The sequence below is a fragment of the Trichechus manatus genome, unplaced genomic scaffold (genome assembly GCF_000243295.1).
Source record: "Trichechus manatus latirostris isolate Lorelei unplaced genomic scaffold, TriManLat1.0 scaffold00039, whole genome shotgun sequence".
NCBI classification, from domain to species: Eukaryota; Metazoa; Chordata; class Mammalia; order Sirenia; family Trichechidae; genus Trichechus; species Trichechus manatus.
In genome coordinates this window covers 14,161,714-14,174,831 of record NW_004443975.1, presented here as the reverse complement: position 1 = coordinate 14,174,831, position 13,118 = coordinate 14,161,714, and the positions used below count along the sequence as shown (strand labels likewise).

The 13,118-nt window shown below is 45.6% G+C and overlaps 1 protein-coding gene across 2 annotated transcripts in view; it reads right to left on the bottom strand.

Moving 5' to 3' along the window:
- Positions 1 to 12,352, bottom strand: part of DUSP10 (dual specificity phosphatase 10) — a 44,048-nt gene extending 31,696 nt beyond the window's left edge. The window contains exons 1-2 of one of the 2 annotated variants that reach the window (XM_004375914.2): positions 12,157 to 12,352; positions 9,092 to 9,945 (exon numbers count right to left, since the gene is read on the bottom strand). In XM_004375914.2, the coding sequence (XP_004375971.1) occupies positions 9,092 to 9,902 (811 nt within the window). In that variant the 5' untranslated portion in view covers positions 9,903 to 9,945; positions 12,157 to 12,352. Of the gene's footprint in view, positions 1 to 9,091; positions 9,946 to 10,211; positions 12,049 to 12,156 lie in introns of those variants that run through there. The other variant, XM_023730965.1, reaches the window with a different exon arrangement.
- Between the last annotated feature and the right edge of the window lie 766 nt (positions 12,353 to 13,118).

Here is a 13,118-nt window from a genome sequence, read left to right as displayed (position 1 = left end):
TTAAGGACAATAGAGATAATGTGATGAATCGGCAAATCCACTTTGCCCAAGGCAGAGCACAGGGTAATGGCTTTGATCTGACATGAAAGTCCCAGGCCTGCACAGCTCATTTCCTTGTCCAGAGCATGGGCTCCAGGTTCTTTCCTCTAACTTACATAAAGTATGTGTCTTTCTAGGGAGGTTAAAATATATGTGTATATAATATATATACACACATATGTATGTGGGTTGTTATGAGTTGGAATTAACTCGATGGCAATGGGTTTGTTTTGGGTTTTTTTATATATACACATATATATATATATACAAGTTTATGCCACCACCTCCCCCACTCCCATACCATTTTCTGGCATATCCGCCACTGAACATTTCAGTACTAACAGTGGCCTGCTCTGTGTCCTTAGAGAAGAACTGGCTTCCCAGTGACCTTGCCCTGAATTATATTCCAGCCTTGATCTATATATATATAGACATCTGTGTATGTGTATATGCACACATATGATTACCTCCGCAACTGGTACCTGGGTGCCTGGGTAGCAGACAGAACACTGCCCGAATGAAGATTGCTTTAACTAGAGTTCCAAGGGCTGCATTCTGTTATCCCCAAGGGTATCAATATGCATACACACACACACATTATGTATTTATGTATCTTCCCCAAGTTTTAAGTAATAATACATGATACGGACATGACCTGGAAAAAAAAAAAAAAAGATGTCAAGATCTTGCTCATAGGTTACAGATGAAAACAGTTAAAGAGTCAAGGACTTCATAATCAGAAAGGAGATTATATTTATCTGAATATAAAATCTACACTTTTAAAAGTTCTAAGATGACATTCAGGCTGTGCTTCCTACTCACCGTTTTCTCTTTCCCCCCATTTTTCCTGCATTGGTGAAGTTATACTATATGAATATAGAGTATACAGTAGACGGCATCATAACCAATATTGTTTTCCCCCAGAGGGACTCCCATAGTTTAAGGGAAAAAACTCAGACCATGAAATCACAGAAGGGCCCTGCGTGGTGCGAGCAGTTTGCATTCGACTACTAACATAAAGGTTGATGGTTCAAACCCACCAAGCGGTATTGCAGAAGAAAGCCCTGTTGATCTGCTTCCATAAAGATTACAGTCAAGAAAACTTATGGAGCAGTTCTCCTCTGTAACACATGGGGTTGCCATTAGTCAGAATCGACTTAAAGGTAACAGGTGAAATCACAAAGACCTATATTTTCATCCCAGTCCTGACCCTTAGAGTGGTTTTTAATTGTACTTGCAAAATTCTTTTTTTTTTTAAGCAAGCCCAAATTTTGTCTCTGAAATATTGTTTACAATGCTTGTTTGCTTAGTATCTCCTCCTTTCATAGGCAGCATGCAGGAAAAACAAACGCAGGCCTTATTCTTATCAGCAATATGTCCAAAATTAGTGGGGTCCAAATTACAAGGTTCCACTCTACCACTCAAAGGAGGCCTGACAGCCCTGAGCTATGTAGATTTTCTTTTCCATTAAAAAACAATATATGATTTCTTTTCAGATCAAGACTTTGGAAAGACATGCTTTTGGTCCAAGAAGATGTACTTAGAAAAGGCCAGGCTCTTTCTCGAAAGAGAAAAGGAAAGGAGAAAAATCTACTTCCCAGAAGAACAACATTGCCTGAAGGTGAACCTCTCTGTAAGCAAGACCACACTGCAGGAGGGGATGAAGAAGACTACAAACAGGTACATGACTTTCAAGGTGGAGAGAATTTGGGAAACTGGTCTCTTCCTGACCTACTCTTATTCAAGCATGTGCATTAGAAGCTGTGTGATAGCAGATTCCCCAGCCTGCAGGCAAGTGCCTCGCGCACAGAAGGCACTCGGTAACATCTGTTGAGCAAATGAATGAATCTCCTCTGCTCACAAGGTTGTACATCTTGGGAGACCTCCTATCAAAAAGACAGCACCTGTTTAAGCCCAGAAGCCTGAGGTGCTTGGGTACCAGGGTGCATTTTGATTATGTGTTTTTCAGTTCTTGTTTAAAACATTAAGTTTCCTGGAAGATGAAATTAAGGCAATCTTAGTATTAATCCTGTATTTCTAGGATCCAAGTAAATATCTGAACCATGAGCTGCTGGACTCAAACGTCCTTAGACTTGGGTTCTTTTAGTTCTGGACTAAAATCTCAAAATTCAAGGAAGAGGGTATTGATTTTCAAAATTATTGATTAAATATATTATTTCATATTATTATATTATACTTTAGACACTGTTATTATTAGATAATAATACACACATGCCTACATCAATCTGTCAAGCCTGGCAAGAAATTTCTTTAGCAAGGTTGTAAAATTAATCGTCGATACGACCTTGGATAAGTCATAAACCTCTCTAGGGCCCATTTCTGTAACTGCAGAATGAGAGGACTGGACTAGATCAGTGCTTTTCAGACTTAGCTGCATGTTAGAACCTACTGGGGAGCTTTTAAGAATCCTGGTGCTCAGGATGTACCCCAGATCAATTAAATCAGAAACTGTGGAAGTGGAACCCGGGCATCATAGATTTCAGATCTTCCCTAGGTGATTCCAGTGAGCAGTCTTGGGTTGGAAACTACTGGACGAAGGGATCCCTAATGTTTCTTTTTTTCTAAGAGCTGGGATTCTTCAGTTCAAAGAAGGTCAGATGACCTCTTGTGGGATTGAATTTCTACCCTGGTTGTGTATCCTTATGGACCCACTTGGATTACATTGCCTAGGCACTGCACTAGAACACATTTTAATCCTCATGCTGCTCCCAGTAGTGCTGGGGCAAGGAGACTCTGGCTGCTGATAGCTTAGGGTCTGAGGCAGAGGGTCTGCTACTGGCCAAGGGCTCACGTGTTACTCCTGGGGGCCTCTGCATCAGAAGGCTCTGGAAGAGTTTGTCTGCTCCTGTGGTTTCTTTTTTTAATATATTTTTGTTGCTGTTGTTGTTATTGAGAATATACACAGCAGCATATACACCAATTCAACAATCTTTACATGTACAATTCAGTGACGTTGATTACATTCTTCAAGTCGTGCAGCCATTGCCACCCTCTTTTTCCAAATTGTTCTTCTCTCATTAACATAAACTCACTGTGCCCTAAGCTTCCCATCTAATCTTTGGAGCTGCTGTTGTGATTTTGTCAGATCTCCAGATGTGTTTGCCTAGAGGACCAAGGAAAAGTTGTTCTCCATTCTCCCCTCTCTTTTCTCCTGTATGCACACATTTGCAAAACAGAATTAGGCAAACTGCTTTACCCCTGTAATGTTCTTCCCCTACCCTGCTTTTTCTAATCTTAAATCATTATCCACCACTGAACTTGTCCTTGACAAGTCAGATGTTTAAATTAACTGATCTGAATTGGTGAGGACAAGAGTGTTACATGGTTAGCATGCTCCCACAGTACACGCTTAGAACAACTTGCCACCCTTCCCTCCAGTGTAATAGGAGGTCCTGGGTGGCACAAATGGTTTGGCCTTGGCTGCTAACAGAAAGGGTGGTGGTTTGAACTCACTCAGCACCACCACAGAAGAAACACCTGATGGTCTGCTTTGGTAAAGATCTGCTTTAATCTATGGAGTTTGGTTCTACTCTGTTAACACATGGGGTTGCCATACGTCAGGATCAACTCGATGGCAATGGGTTTGGCTTTTGGTTTAAGGTAATGAGTCATTAAAGAAGATGAAGGTAAGGGGATATGGTCCAGGGGCCTAATTTATTGAGAGTTGTCTATGTGTCAGGCACTTTGTTTACGGGGTCTCATTTTATCCCGTGATGGTTCTATTATCCCTGCCTTACAACAGAGAAAAACCCTGGGCTCTGACAGGTAAAGTCAGTGGCCTAAGGAAGGACACACACAGTTGGTCAGCGGAAAAGTCTAGATGTGAACTCAGGTGTAAGTGAGCTAGGCACCACTCTACTGAACACAGTGAATGAGGAACAGATGAAGCAGGGACATGGGTAGCGAAGAGAGATCACTTATACTCTCCTCACTTACAGTTTAATTAGGAAGCAGGATAGTATACCCAGAAACTCAGAGTATACGCAACTGTAAAGCAGATCAGGGTAATGGCTCAGGACACTCAGAGAAATGACCAGGCCCTTCAACCTTTTCTTTTTCTTTCCTTCACACTCTATCTCTTCCCAACCCGAAGCTTCATGAAACTTTAAAATGAAACACACTACCCCTTCCCCCTTTTATATTCCCACTACAACCATCATTCCAAAAATAAATCAGCCTGATGAGAGGCCAGAAAAATCAAACCTTAATAGTTTTATACTTTCATTATTTGGTTACGGGACATTAGGTAGACAGCTTCATCACATATTTACAAATCCCCCTACAAATAAATGATTCTACGATATGCCCAAATTTCTCTGGCCTCTTGACTCCAACGTGTTTTTGTAATTACTTGGCACTGCCACTATATGCTACTTAAATTAGTTAACAGTCACCAAGTTATTTTTAGGCCATAGCAACACACACACACAATACCTAGCTTGATATTTGTACTTCTTTGAAAAAGGAACCAAAATTCCCTTTTTTTGTTTTTGTTTTTTTTTTACTGGCACCATCTTTTTTGTCTCATCAATAGTAATAATAATATTGAGCTACATTTACTGAGTCCTTACCAAGTAGGAGAAACTGTTCTAAACACTTTGCACACATTAATTCATCTAATTCCCAAACTAACACTATGACGTTGCTATTGCCATATCCTATTTTTGTAAATGAGGAAACGAAGGAACTAAGGGATTAAGCAACTTGCCCAAGGACACATCACTAGTAAGGGGAGAACCAAGACTAGAACTCAGGCCAACTGGATCCAAAGTCCTGCCTTAATCTCTCCACCATTTGTTACAAGGCAAATATTTGGCATGTCTGCATGTTAAATAGAGGCTCAAAATGACAACAGTCAATTTTTAAACGTAACTGTGTCTTCATTTCATGTCTTCAAAAAAAAAAAAAACCACAAGAACAACAAAAAACTCCATACCATTGCTGAAGGACAAGAGAGGACTTTTGCTCCCCCATCAAAACAAAGCAGGGATGGAAAGAATATTTTCACAGTCTCTGATTTCTGAGCATGGCCATTCAGTTTGTCACCCAACCCTATATTGCCTACAAGTGTTTATTTCAGAATCATTTTTTGACTGGGGACAAATGTTCAATCTATGTTGCTCATTTCTCAAGAGATAGATGGACAGTTTTATAGTATAAAAATCTGACCCCGTATGTCACCAAATCTTCCCTATGTACCAGTCTCCTCCTGAACTGCTTCCCTCTCCTGCCCTTGTTCCCCAATAAATACCTCGGGTACAGAAGCAGGCCTGTCAGAGTATAGCAGTCCGTTAATCTTTGTTTTGTAACAGCACAGAGCAAGTCTGGGCATGGTGTGGAAGTGGGGAGAGACAGACCCCAGGAAGGCGCTCCGAGGGAGGATTCTCCATAGACCCTACAGCCCATCAGTCACGGTAGGATCCTAAATTTTTTTTTCGAAATCTCAACAATGGGCACAAAACACAAAAATTAAGGAGTGAAAATCTCTGTACTATACTGTAAAATATTCCAGCTTTATTAAATTTAAAACCTTCAATTTAAACATTAAAATATTTAGGTGCTTTAAAAGGTTGTCTATACTGTACTTTAAAACACTTCAACAAAAAAGGAAGAAAAACAACCAGGGCAAAACATTAATAGCTGTTTAATTTAGGTGATAGGTATAAAGGTGTTTGTTATACTGTTTTTTACTTTCTATATGTTTGAGAATTATGTAGAATAAATATTGAAAGGCACATATTGTCTTTAAGGAGGAGGAAAGAGATGGGAGAATATCCTTTCCTACACAGGTAAATGACAAATTATTTCCCTGAAGCCAATCTTGCTGAAAAGAAAAGGCATATTATAAACATCATAGCCAAGATGGTAACCCCCCTTAGGAAATACCCAGACTTACCTAGCCTTGCCCCTCAATTTGGATAGAAACCATTTTAAAAATCAATTTGGGATTAAATGAATTATAATTACTTCCAAGTCTTCACAAAGTCCTAAATATTTATTCATTTGGATCATTTTCACCAGGTAAGTAGAAACACGTGTCTGATGCCCTTTATTCTCAGAAGATGAGAATACAAGATGGATTCAGACGTAGGTCAGAACAGGGAGGGGACTGTAAATTAGAACAGCAACTTAATCCCAGGGGCTTCTGGGCCTCTGATCAGTTTCTTCCCACCCTGACACAGCTTTACTAAAATGGCAACGGAGCAGCCACTCTCTTGACAGGCAGCACCAAACATGGAGAGCATGGCACTGAGACAGGGGGACATAGAACTTGGACAGGGAGGGTAGCAACCAGTGTTTACAAATATAAACCAGGGAATCAGATGGGCCAGCCATAAATTACCCGAGATCACACTGAAATCTCTGAAAATAAATTAACAAGGCCTTAGACATTTCTACCTTATATTCTAACTACCCCTCACCACATCCTCTTTGCAAAAACCTCTCATGCCAGAATGGTACCACTACCACTCTTGCTGAAATGAACTCTTAGATCACCAGGAAGGGGATTATGGAAACCTCAGCTGAGAAGCAAGAGCAAAATGTTTTGCTTGACCCACTCAAGAGTATACTTCAGGAGAACCTGGGAAAAGTTGCTGGCCAAGACTTTTGAGAGATGCCCACCCCGTCCTTCACATTAATGGTGCTATGCTACTAACCTTTGGATTGCCCAGATGTAAGGATAATTAGGAGCATTCTAAAGTTGATCCCTTTCCCTTCTTTCCCATCTTGGTCCCAATTCTGAGCCATTCCACCAAAAGAGAACAAAATAGTAATGATAATAGTAATTAATGAAGTAGATTACAGACCTCTTTGCTCCTAAACTATGTATTTTCAACCAAACTCCCAGATATTTGAAGAAAAAGACCCAAAAAGCTACAAATTATCCAACCTCTACCACCAGAACGTCTTCCAAGTCAACCGCCGCTGTGTCTCACCAACCTGAAAATGGCGAGCCCTCACAGTAGCCACCCAGGGCACCCAGTGGTGAGGTCAGCAGTGTGTCTGGCCCCGCCCCACTGAGGCAATCTCACTCTCTGACACTGAGGAACAAGCCCAGGCTGCCCTGAATCTCAGCTGCACCCACAGCAAAGGGGGAAAGAAACCCCACTTTCACCAGGAGCACCAAGGAGATTCATTTCTCAGTGATTGACAGACCACCCCTATAGGCAACAACATTCATTGCAAAATAGAGTAGGATCTACAACTATTCCTAATCACCCCCGTTTTCAAGTCTGGGGTCCTCTTAATTTGTGTTGTTTAGTACTCGTCCTTAGATCACGCAGACACACAACAGACCTGTTTTTTATCAAGAACATCTACTCTACGTGAGGAAAAAAGAGAGCAGCAAGACCATTGGCTACCCCTCTTGATAAACTCTTACAAATGGGAAGGCAAACTCTTACACATGGGAAATGCGTAGATGGTTATTTTCTCATCTGAAAAAGATGAAACAACTAAGATCATGGTGAGAGAAAACAGCAGGGTAAATCTACCGGGAGTCACTCAAAGTCAACCAAACAGGAACACATAAACAATAAAATCCAGAGCTACACAGAGGAAATCTGAACATATTTGTAGCCCCAAGAAAACCCATCAATGACAACAACAACAACAAATGTCTGGGTATTGCCAGTACTCTCCAGGTACAACCTCCACAGTCTTCTTCCCTTTAGAGCCCACCAGCCCTTAGGAAAGTTGTGCGTTTGTGGTAATTGAGTCCAATGACGGCAAGCTTGAGGAGGGGTTAGAGGATGGGAAGGGAGAGCATGTCAAAGGAATTCAGCACCAACCGTCTTCCCTAGAATACTACTTCACAAAGACAGAATGCATCATTGGGAGACAAGAAGGAGAACAGCAGAGCTGTCCTACAAAGACGAAACAACTGACTTGCTCACCCAAATGGCCTGTTCCAATGCAAGGTGTTCAAAGGAACCCAGCAATACCTTTGGTCAACATATTCTAGGAGACTGGTTAGAGATATGGCCCAGAAACTGTATAGCTTGGCTCAAAACCCAATAGTAGAGAAGAAAAAGTGTGACTATCTGTCACTACCATCACCAGGCAGAAGACGCTGAAGAAGACTGGTGTGCAGTGCCCCCAAAGGATGCCCTCTAATACAAAAAGGCACAACTCGGATGTATGGGAGATGAGGGCTCTCCTACTAGATTAGGGAACATCATGTGGGAGGAGCAAAGAGATAAGCAGGTAACTAAGTCCTTCTGCCAGGGCTCAACTCCACTGACCACAGAGCTGTTCTCTATTCAATGTGCCAGGGCAGGTGACCCACCACCCCACCTTGGGAGGATCCACAGTACCAACAGTTGTCAGGTGAGGCCAGAAAGAACAATAGATTGGGGGAATAATTCATGGAAATGTGTCTGTCCCCTTGGAATTCTGTCAGAAGAATGGATGCATTTGATGACCTTGTACTTTCCTTGGGGCCTTATAAGTAATATTAAGGATCTCTGCCCTTCTTGAAGGTCACTTTACACACCATACAAACACCAACCCAGTCAGAGAAGTGAGAAAGGAAGAACTTCTCACGGAAACAACTGGTACCTGTAGATTTACCTTCAGTTCATCATAGTTGCTGCTTCCTCCATTCCATCAACATTGGTTAAGTCTGAGAGACAATAACTTTTGAACTAGTTATTGAATGGAATAGAGAGCTATCAGAGGAAGCATCTGATATTGAGATACCAGCTGGTATAAAGTCCCGTTTTAGAAAGATGAGAGTACAGTCTCAGAGAGGTGAAATGACTTGCACAATGCAAAGTAGAAGCCAAATCGAGACTAGAACCCAGATCTTCTTGCTTCCACTTCAATGTTTTGTTTTTTTTAGTTTGTTTATTTGTTTTAATTTTTATTGCTATACCAAAATAACAAGAAAAGGGCATGGAAGGGAAGACAAGAAGAAGAAGAAGGTCTGTCTTGGTTTTTTGTAGCCAAGGGAAGAAGAACACTGTTACCTCTAAGTGAAAACCCAAGCTAATCAGGACTGTGCTTGGAAGGGGCACGGGGGCATTACCTTTCAACACCAGAGGTTCTTTGCCTTCTCTCTTCAGGGACTCGAGGACTATGTGGAGTGGCTGGGAGGGCATCACTCGGCTCGGCTCATTGGTATTCTCATCATAAACTATAATTTCTTTGGAAAAGATCCTCTTGAAAGAGTCTTTGCCTTCCCTACAGGAAATCAAGTCTAGGACAGTGATCTTGCCCTGCTGCAGTCTCCGCCGGCTGATCTTATCGGCACAGTTAATGTGGACAGCTCCTTGGATGTGACTCTTGTTGTACTCCATGAAAGGCCTACAGTCAATGATGACAGGGCCCTGGCTTGGCAGGTGACTCTTGCTGCATTTGGTCATCTTCTTTGCCAGGTCACTGGGGTAGATGATTTTGATGCTGGCTAGCTGCTTGGGGGTTCCTGATACAGGGCTGCCCACCCCCCCTGATGGAGTCAAAGGGCCTGTGTTCTCATTGTTGTTGACCATCTGGTTAGTAGGGCAGGTGGTGGAGGTTCCGATGGCGGTGGTGGCGGTGCCAGCAGCGATGGCTTGCGTTTGGGTCTGACTGTCCTTGTCGTAGGTTGCCACAGTGCAGCAGCTGGCACTGCTGCATCCACAATTCAGGGAGCGGGCAGAGCCGCTGGATGAGGGCATATACGTCAGATTCGCAGCCTTGAGGGACACAACGGTGGTGGCGATGACAGGAGGGTGGCTGTCACTGCCTGGGGTGGCAGAGCCAATGTAGCTAGAGTCTAAACAAAGGTTGAGATCCTGAGGTCGGACGGGCCTAGACAGTGCCACTACTACCCTGTCGTCTAAAGGAGACGGAGGCATGAGGAGGCTGAAAACTGGCAATTCAAGAAGAACTCAAGACAGTCTGCAAAGAAGGGGAGGGGGGAAAGAGAGCATAAAGTCACGTGACACAAAAGGCAGTCTAATCCAAACCCTCAGGAAAGACCTTTGCAACCCTCTGAGCAAAGTGGTCCTAAGCGCCCTTTAGCATGCCGCTGTCTAAGCTTGAGACTCATTTTTCATGTATTCAAAGAGGATGCACCCTGAGGGCCCCATCTAATTTGCGCGTTGAGTCTCCGGTTAAACATAGAGTCTATGCGAATGTTGATGAATAACCTTTCATGGACTTACATCAAAGTTCAGCCCTCGGAAAGGTAAAAACACAGAGAATTAGACAAGCTGAAGACAGGAAGGGGGTTCTTAGGAGGCCCTCTGTTCTGGACCTCAGCTCCCAGGCAGAAGTATACTGCAACCATCCGAGAAAGACCCATGTGTCCACTCTTGTGTGATTTCCATTTAATCCCTCATGCGCTGCAAAGGCAAAGGGATGACCGAGAGTGTTGGCGTGGCTCACAGAAATATACAGCAGCTAGTTATACCTCGGGGCGGATGGCAACTTTCTGCAAATCAGAATGAAAGTGTCCCCCTAAATGACTCTCCTTCACTAGAAGCTATTCTTGCTCCCCAGTCTACCAGGCCCTTTGAAAAGCACAGCACAGTCATATTAAGACCTCTCATGCTTCCCGTTAGCCTCTTATAATCTGCATTTCCCCTTTTCAGTACAGTCTGGTGTCCTAAAACAAAGCCTCAAGCCCAGGACCCAGGCCTGGAAACCCCAACCCTGGCAAATCCATCACCCATTGCTCCCTGCCGCACCTTCCACTCCTCCTTCTAAGGACAGGACCACCTCACCTCTCCTCCCCCTTCATCTCCCCCACGGGTACAGACTGTGCATCTTCAGGCTACCATTAGTGGGAGGCAGCCAGCCTCTCTGCTCTGTACAATATTTCAGTCCCATACAGATACCCCGTGCCCCTTCAAAAGAGGACGGAACTTTACATGGATTCCAGAAAGACAACTTCCCAGTCAGCCTGTCCCTGATAAAGGAGGCAGTAAAGTATAGCCCACCAGGTCCAGTCTCCTCAGAGAGCGCCTGCAAAAGGACAGGTCCTTTCTCCCTGTAGACACTGGGGCACTCTACACCGTGGCCCTGCTGGCTCCTCTCCTCCTGTTAGACAGGCACACAGCAAAGAAACCAAACCCCAAACAAGTGCTGTTCACCTAAACGAACTTTAAGAGCTATCTGGAAAATGTCAGCTATCATCCCTCTACACACGACCGTCACTATTCTCTGACACAGAGCTAAAGTGTCACAGGCAGAATCCACACATAACGGGCACGCACCCATCACGTCCCCAGATCCCCACTGACTCGGGTTTCTCTCACCCACCTTTGGATGGGAGCGAAGGAGCCAACCCTTCCCTCCCTCCCTTGCGTAGTATGTTTTGAAGAGCGAGTACTATTCCAGAAGCTCTAACTGTTTCCCATCTGGACCAAGCAGTGAAAGGCGTTGCTATTGTGTTACCTGGTAGAGTCCGTCCCAGGATCAACAGTCCATTTCCTAGGAGAGGGACGCTGAGCGTGTCCACGGAGACACGCCGGGACCCCCATGTCCACACGGAGTGCGCGGCTCGCACACACGCACAGAGTCTACAACGAAATCTGCATCCCTGCAGCAGATGGCCGGCCGATATAGCGCCCGTGAAACCATCCAGCCTGGCCCAGGAAACCTCCCAGCCAAATACTGAGCTCTCCCTCGCTCTCTTTCTCTCTCTCTCTCTCTTTCTCTCTCTCTTTCTCTCTCTCTGTCTCTCTCTCTCTCTCGATAGTCGCCCTTCCACCACTAGGCTGGGGCTGGCAAGAAAATGAAGTGGTTAGAGACGCCCCTTACCCACTCCTGGGGCACTTAACCTCCCCCTTGGCAACACGGGGCGCTAAGAAGCCTCAGGCATTTAAAACTACCGCAAAGCATCCCAACAAGCCTCCTTTTTTCTTCGCCCCAAATCCAAGTAGATTGCAGAGAGAGTACAGGCACCGGGCAGCGGAAGCCAGAACCTTAAAACCTCACCTGCTGTGGCTCCCCCATCAGCATCGCATCATACACGCACACACACAGACACACACAGACACACACAGACACACACACGCACACACACACACACACACACACACTGTCTTCCACTCCTCCACCTCCACTCCTGGGCTCGCAGGAGTAGCCGCGGTGACTTCCACTTACTTCATAAATGAGTGTAGCCCTCCACCATTTGGCGCTCCTCTTCAGCTATGGATTCGCACATTCAGCCCCCATTCACTTGGCTTCATTGACCTCCAGCAGCAACATAGTTACTTTCTCTTTTGCCACACTGTAAATGTACGGTTCTGAGGGGGCGGGCTGGTCGCCGACCGACGGCGCGCTGGGCCAATAGGAATCCGGAGAAACCCGACCACCACCTCACAGAGGCCTGCAGCCAATGGGCGACCGGAGGGGGCGGATCTGGGGGCGTGGCCTCGTCTCTTCACGGAGGGGTTATCCGACGCCGCTTCGGGTCCTCTGTGTTATAACACGGGCGGTGATGTCATTGGCAACCAATCAAAAACTTAAAAGAGCCAGCCGGGGCCCGCGCGGAGCAGCTGCTCTCTATTTACACGTAAACCGAACCGGCCGGCTGCAGTTAACCCTTTCCGGGGCTGAGTTGTCAATGGGCTGGACTCGCCGCTGCTGCGAAGCTGGCTCTCTTGGTTGAACCAGACCCCTGCGCCCCGTCACCCAGGGACAGACCACGGTGTCGTTTATTTTTTCTTCGTACTCTGGATGGATTATCAAGAGTGCCGGAGTAACTTCCCAAAGGCGGGAGAAACAGAACGTGCACCGTCCCTAGTGGGACCCGGGCTCTCCGGGCTGCTCCTGGTGACCTGACCAGTCCCAGCCCGAGATCCACGACCCTTGCTGGTGGCCTGCGCTCGGACCGCGGGGACGCACCGCGAGGGGCGCGTCTGTTCCCCGACTCGCGCCCGGGCCCCGCGCTCGGGCCCCGCGCTGGACGCCCGCGCTCCCTGGCACCAAGGCTGCGTCCTCGCGCGGGCCCCCGCTCGGCCACGCGCCGTGGAACGCGTCCGCCACCCGCAGATGTCGCTGCCCCTCCGGCTGCCCTACTGCCGCCCGGCGCTGTCGTCGCACCCGGCTTGGGAGCGGCGGGG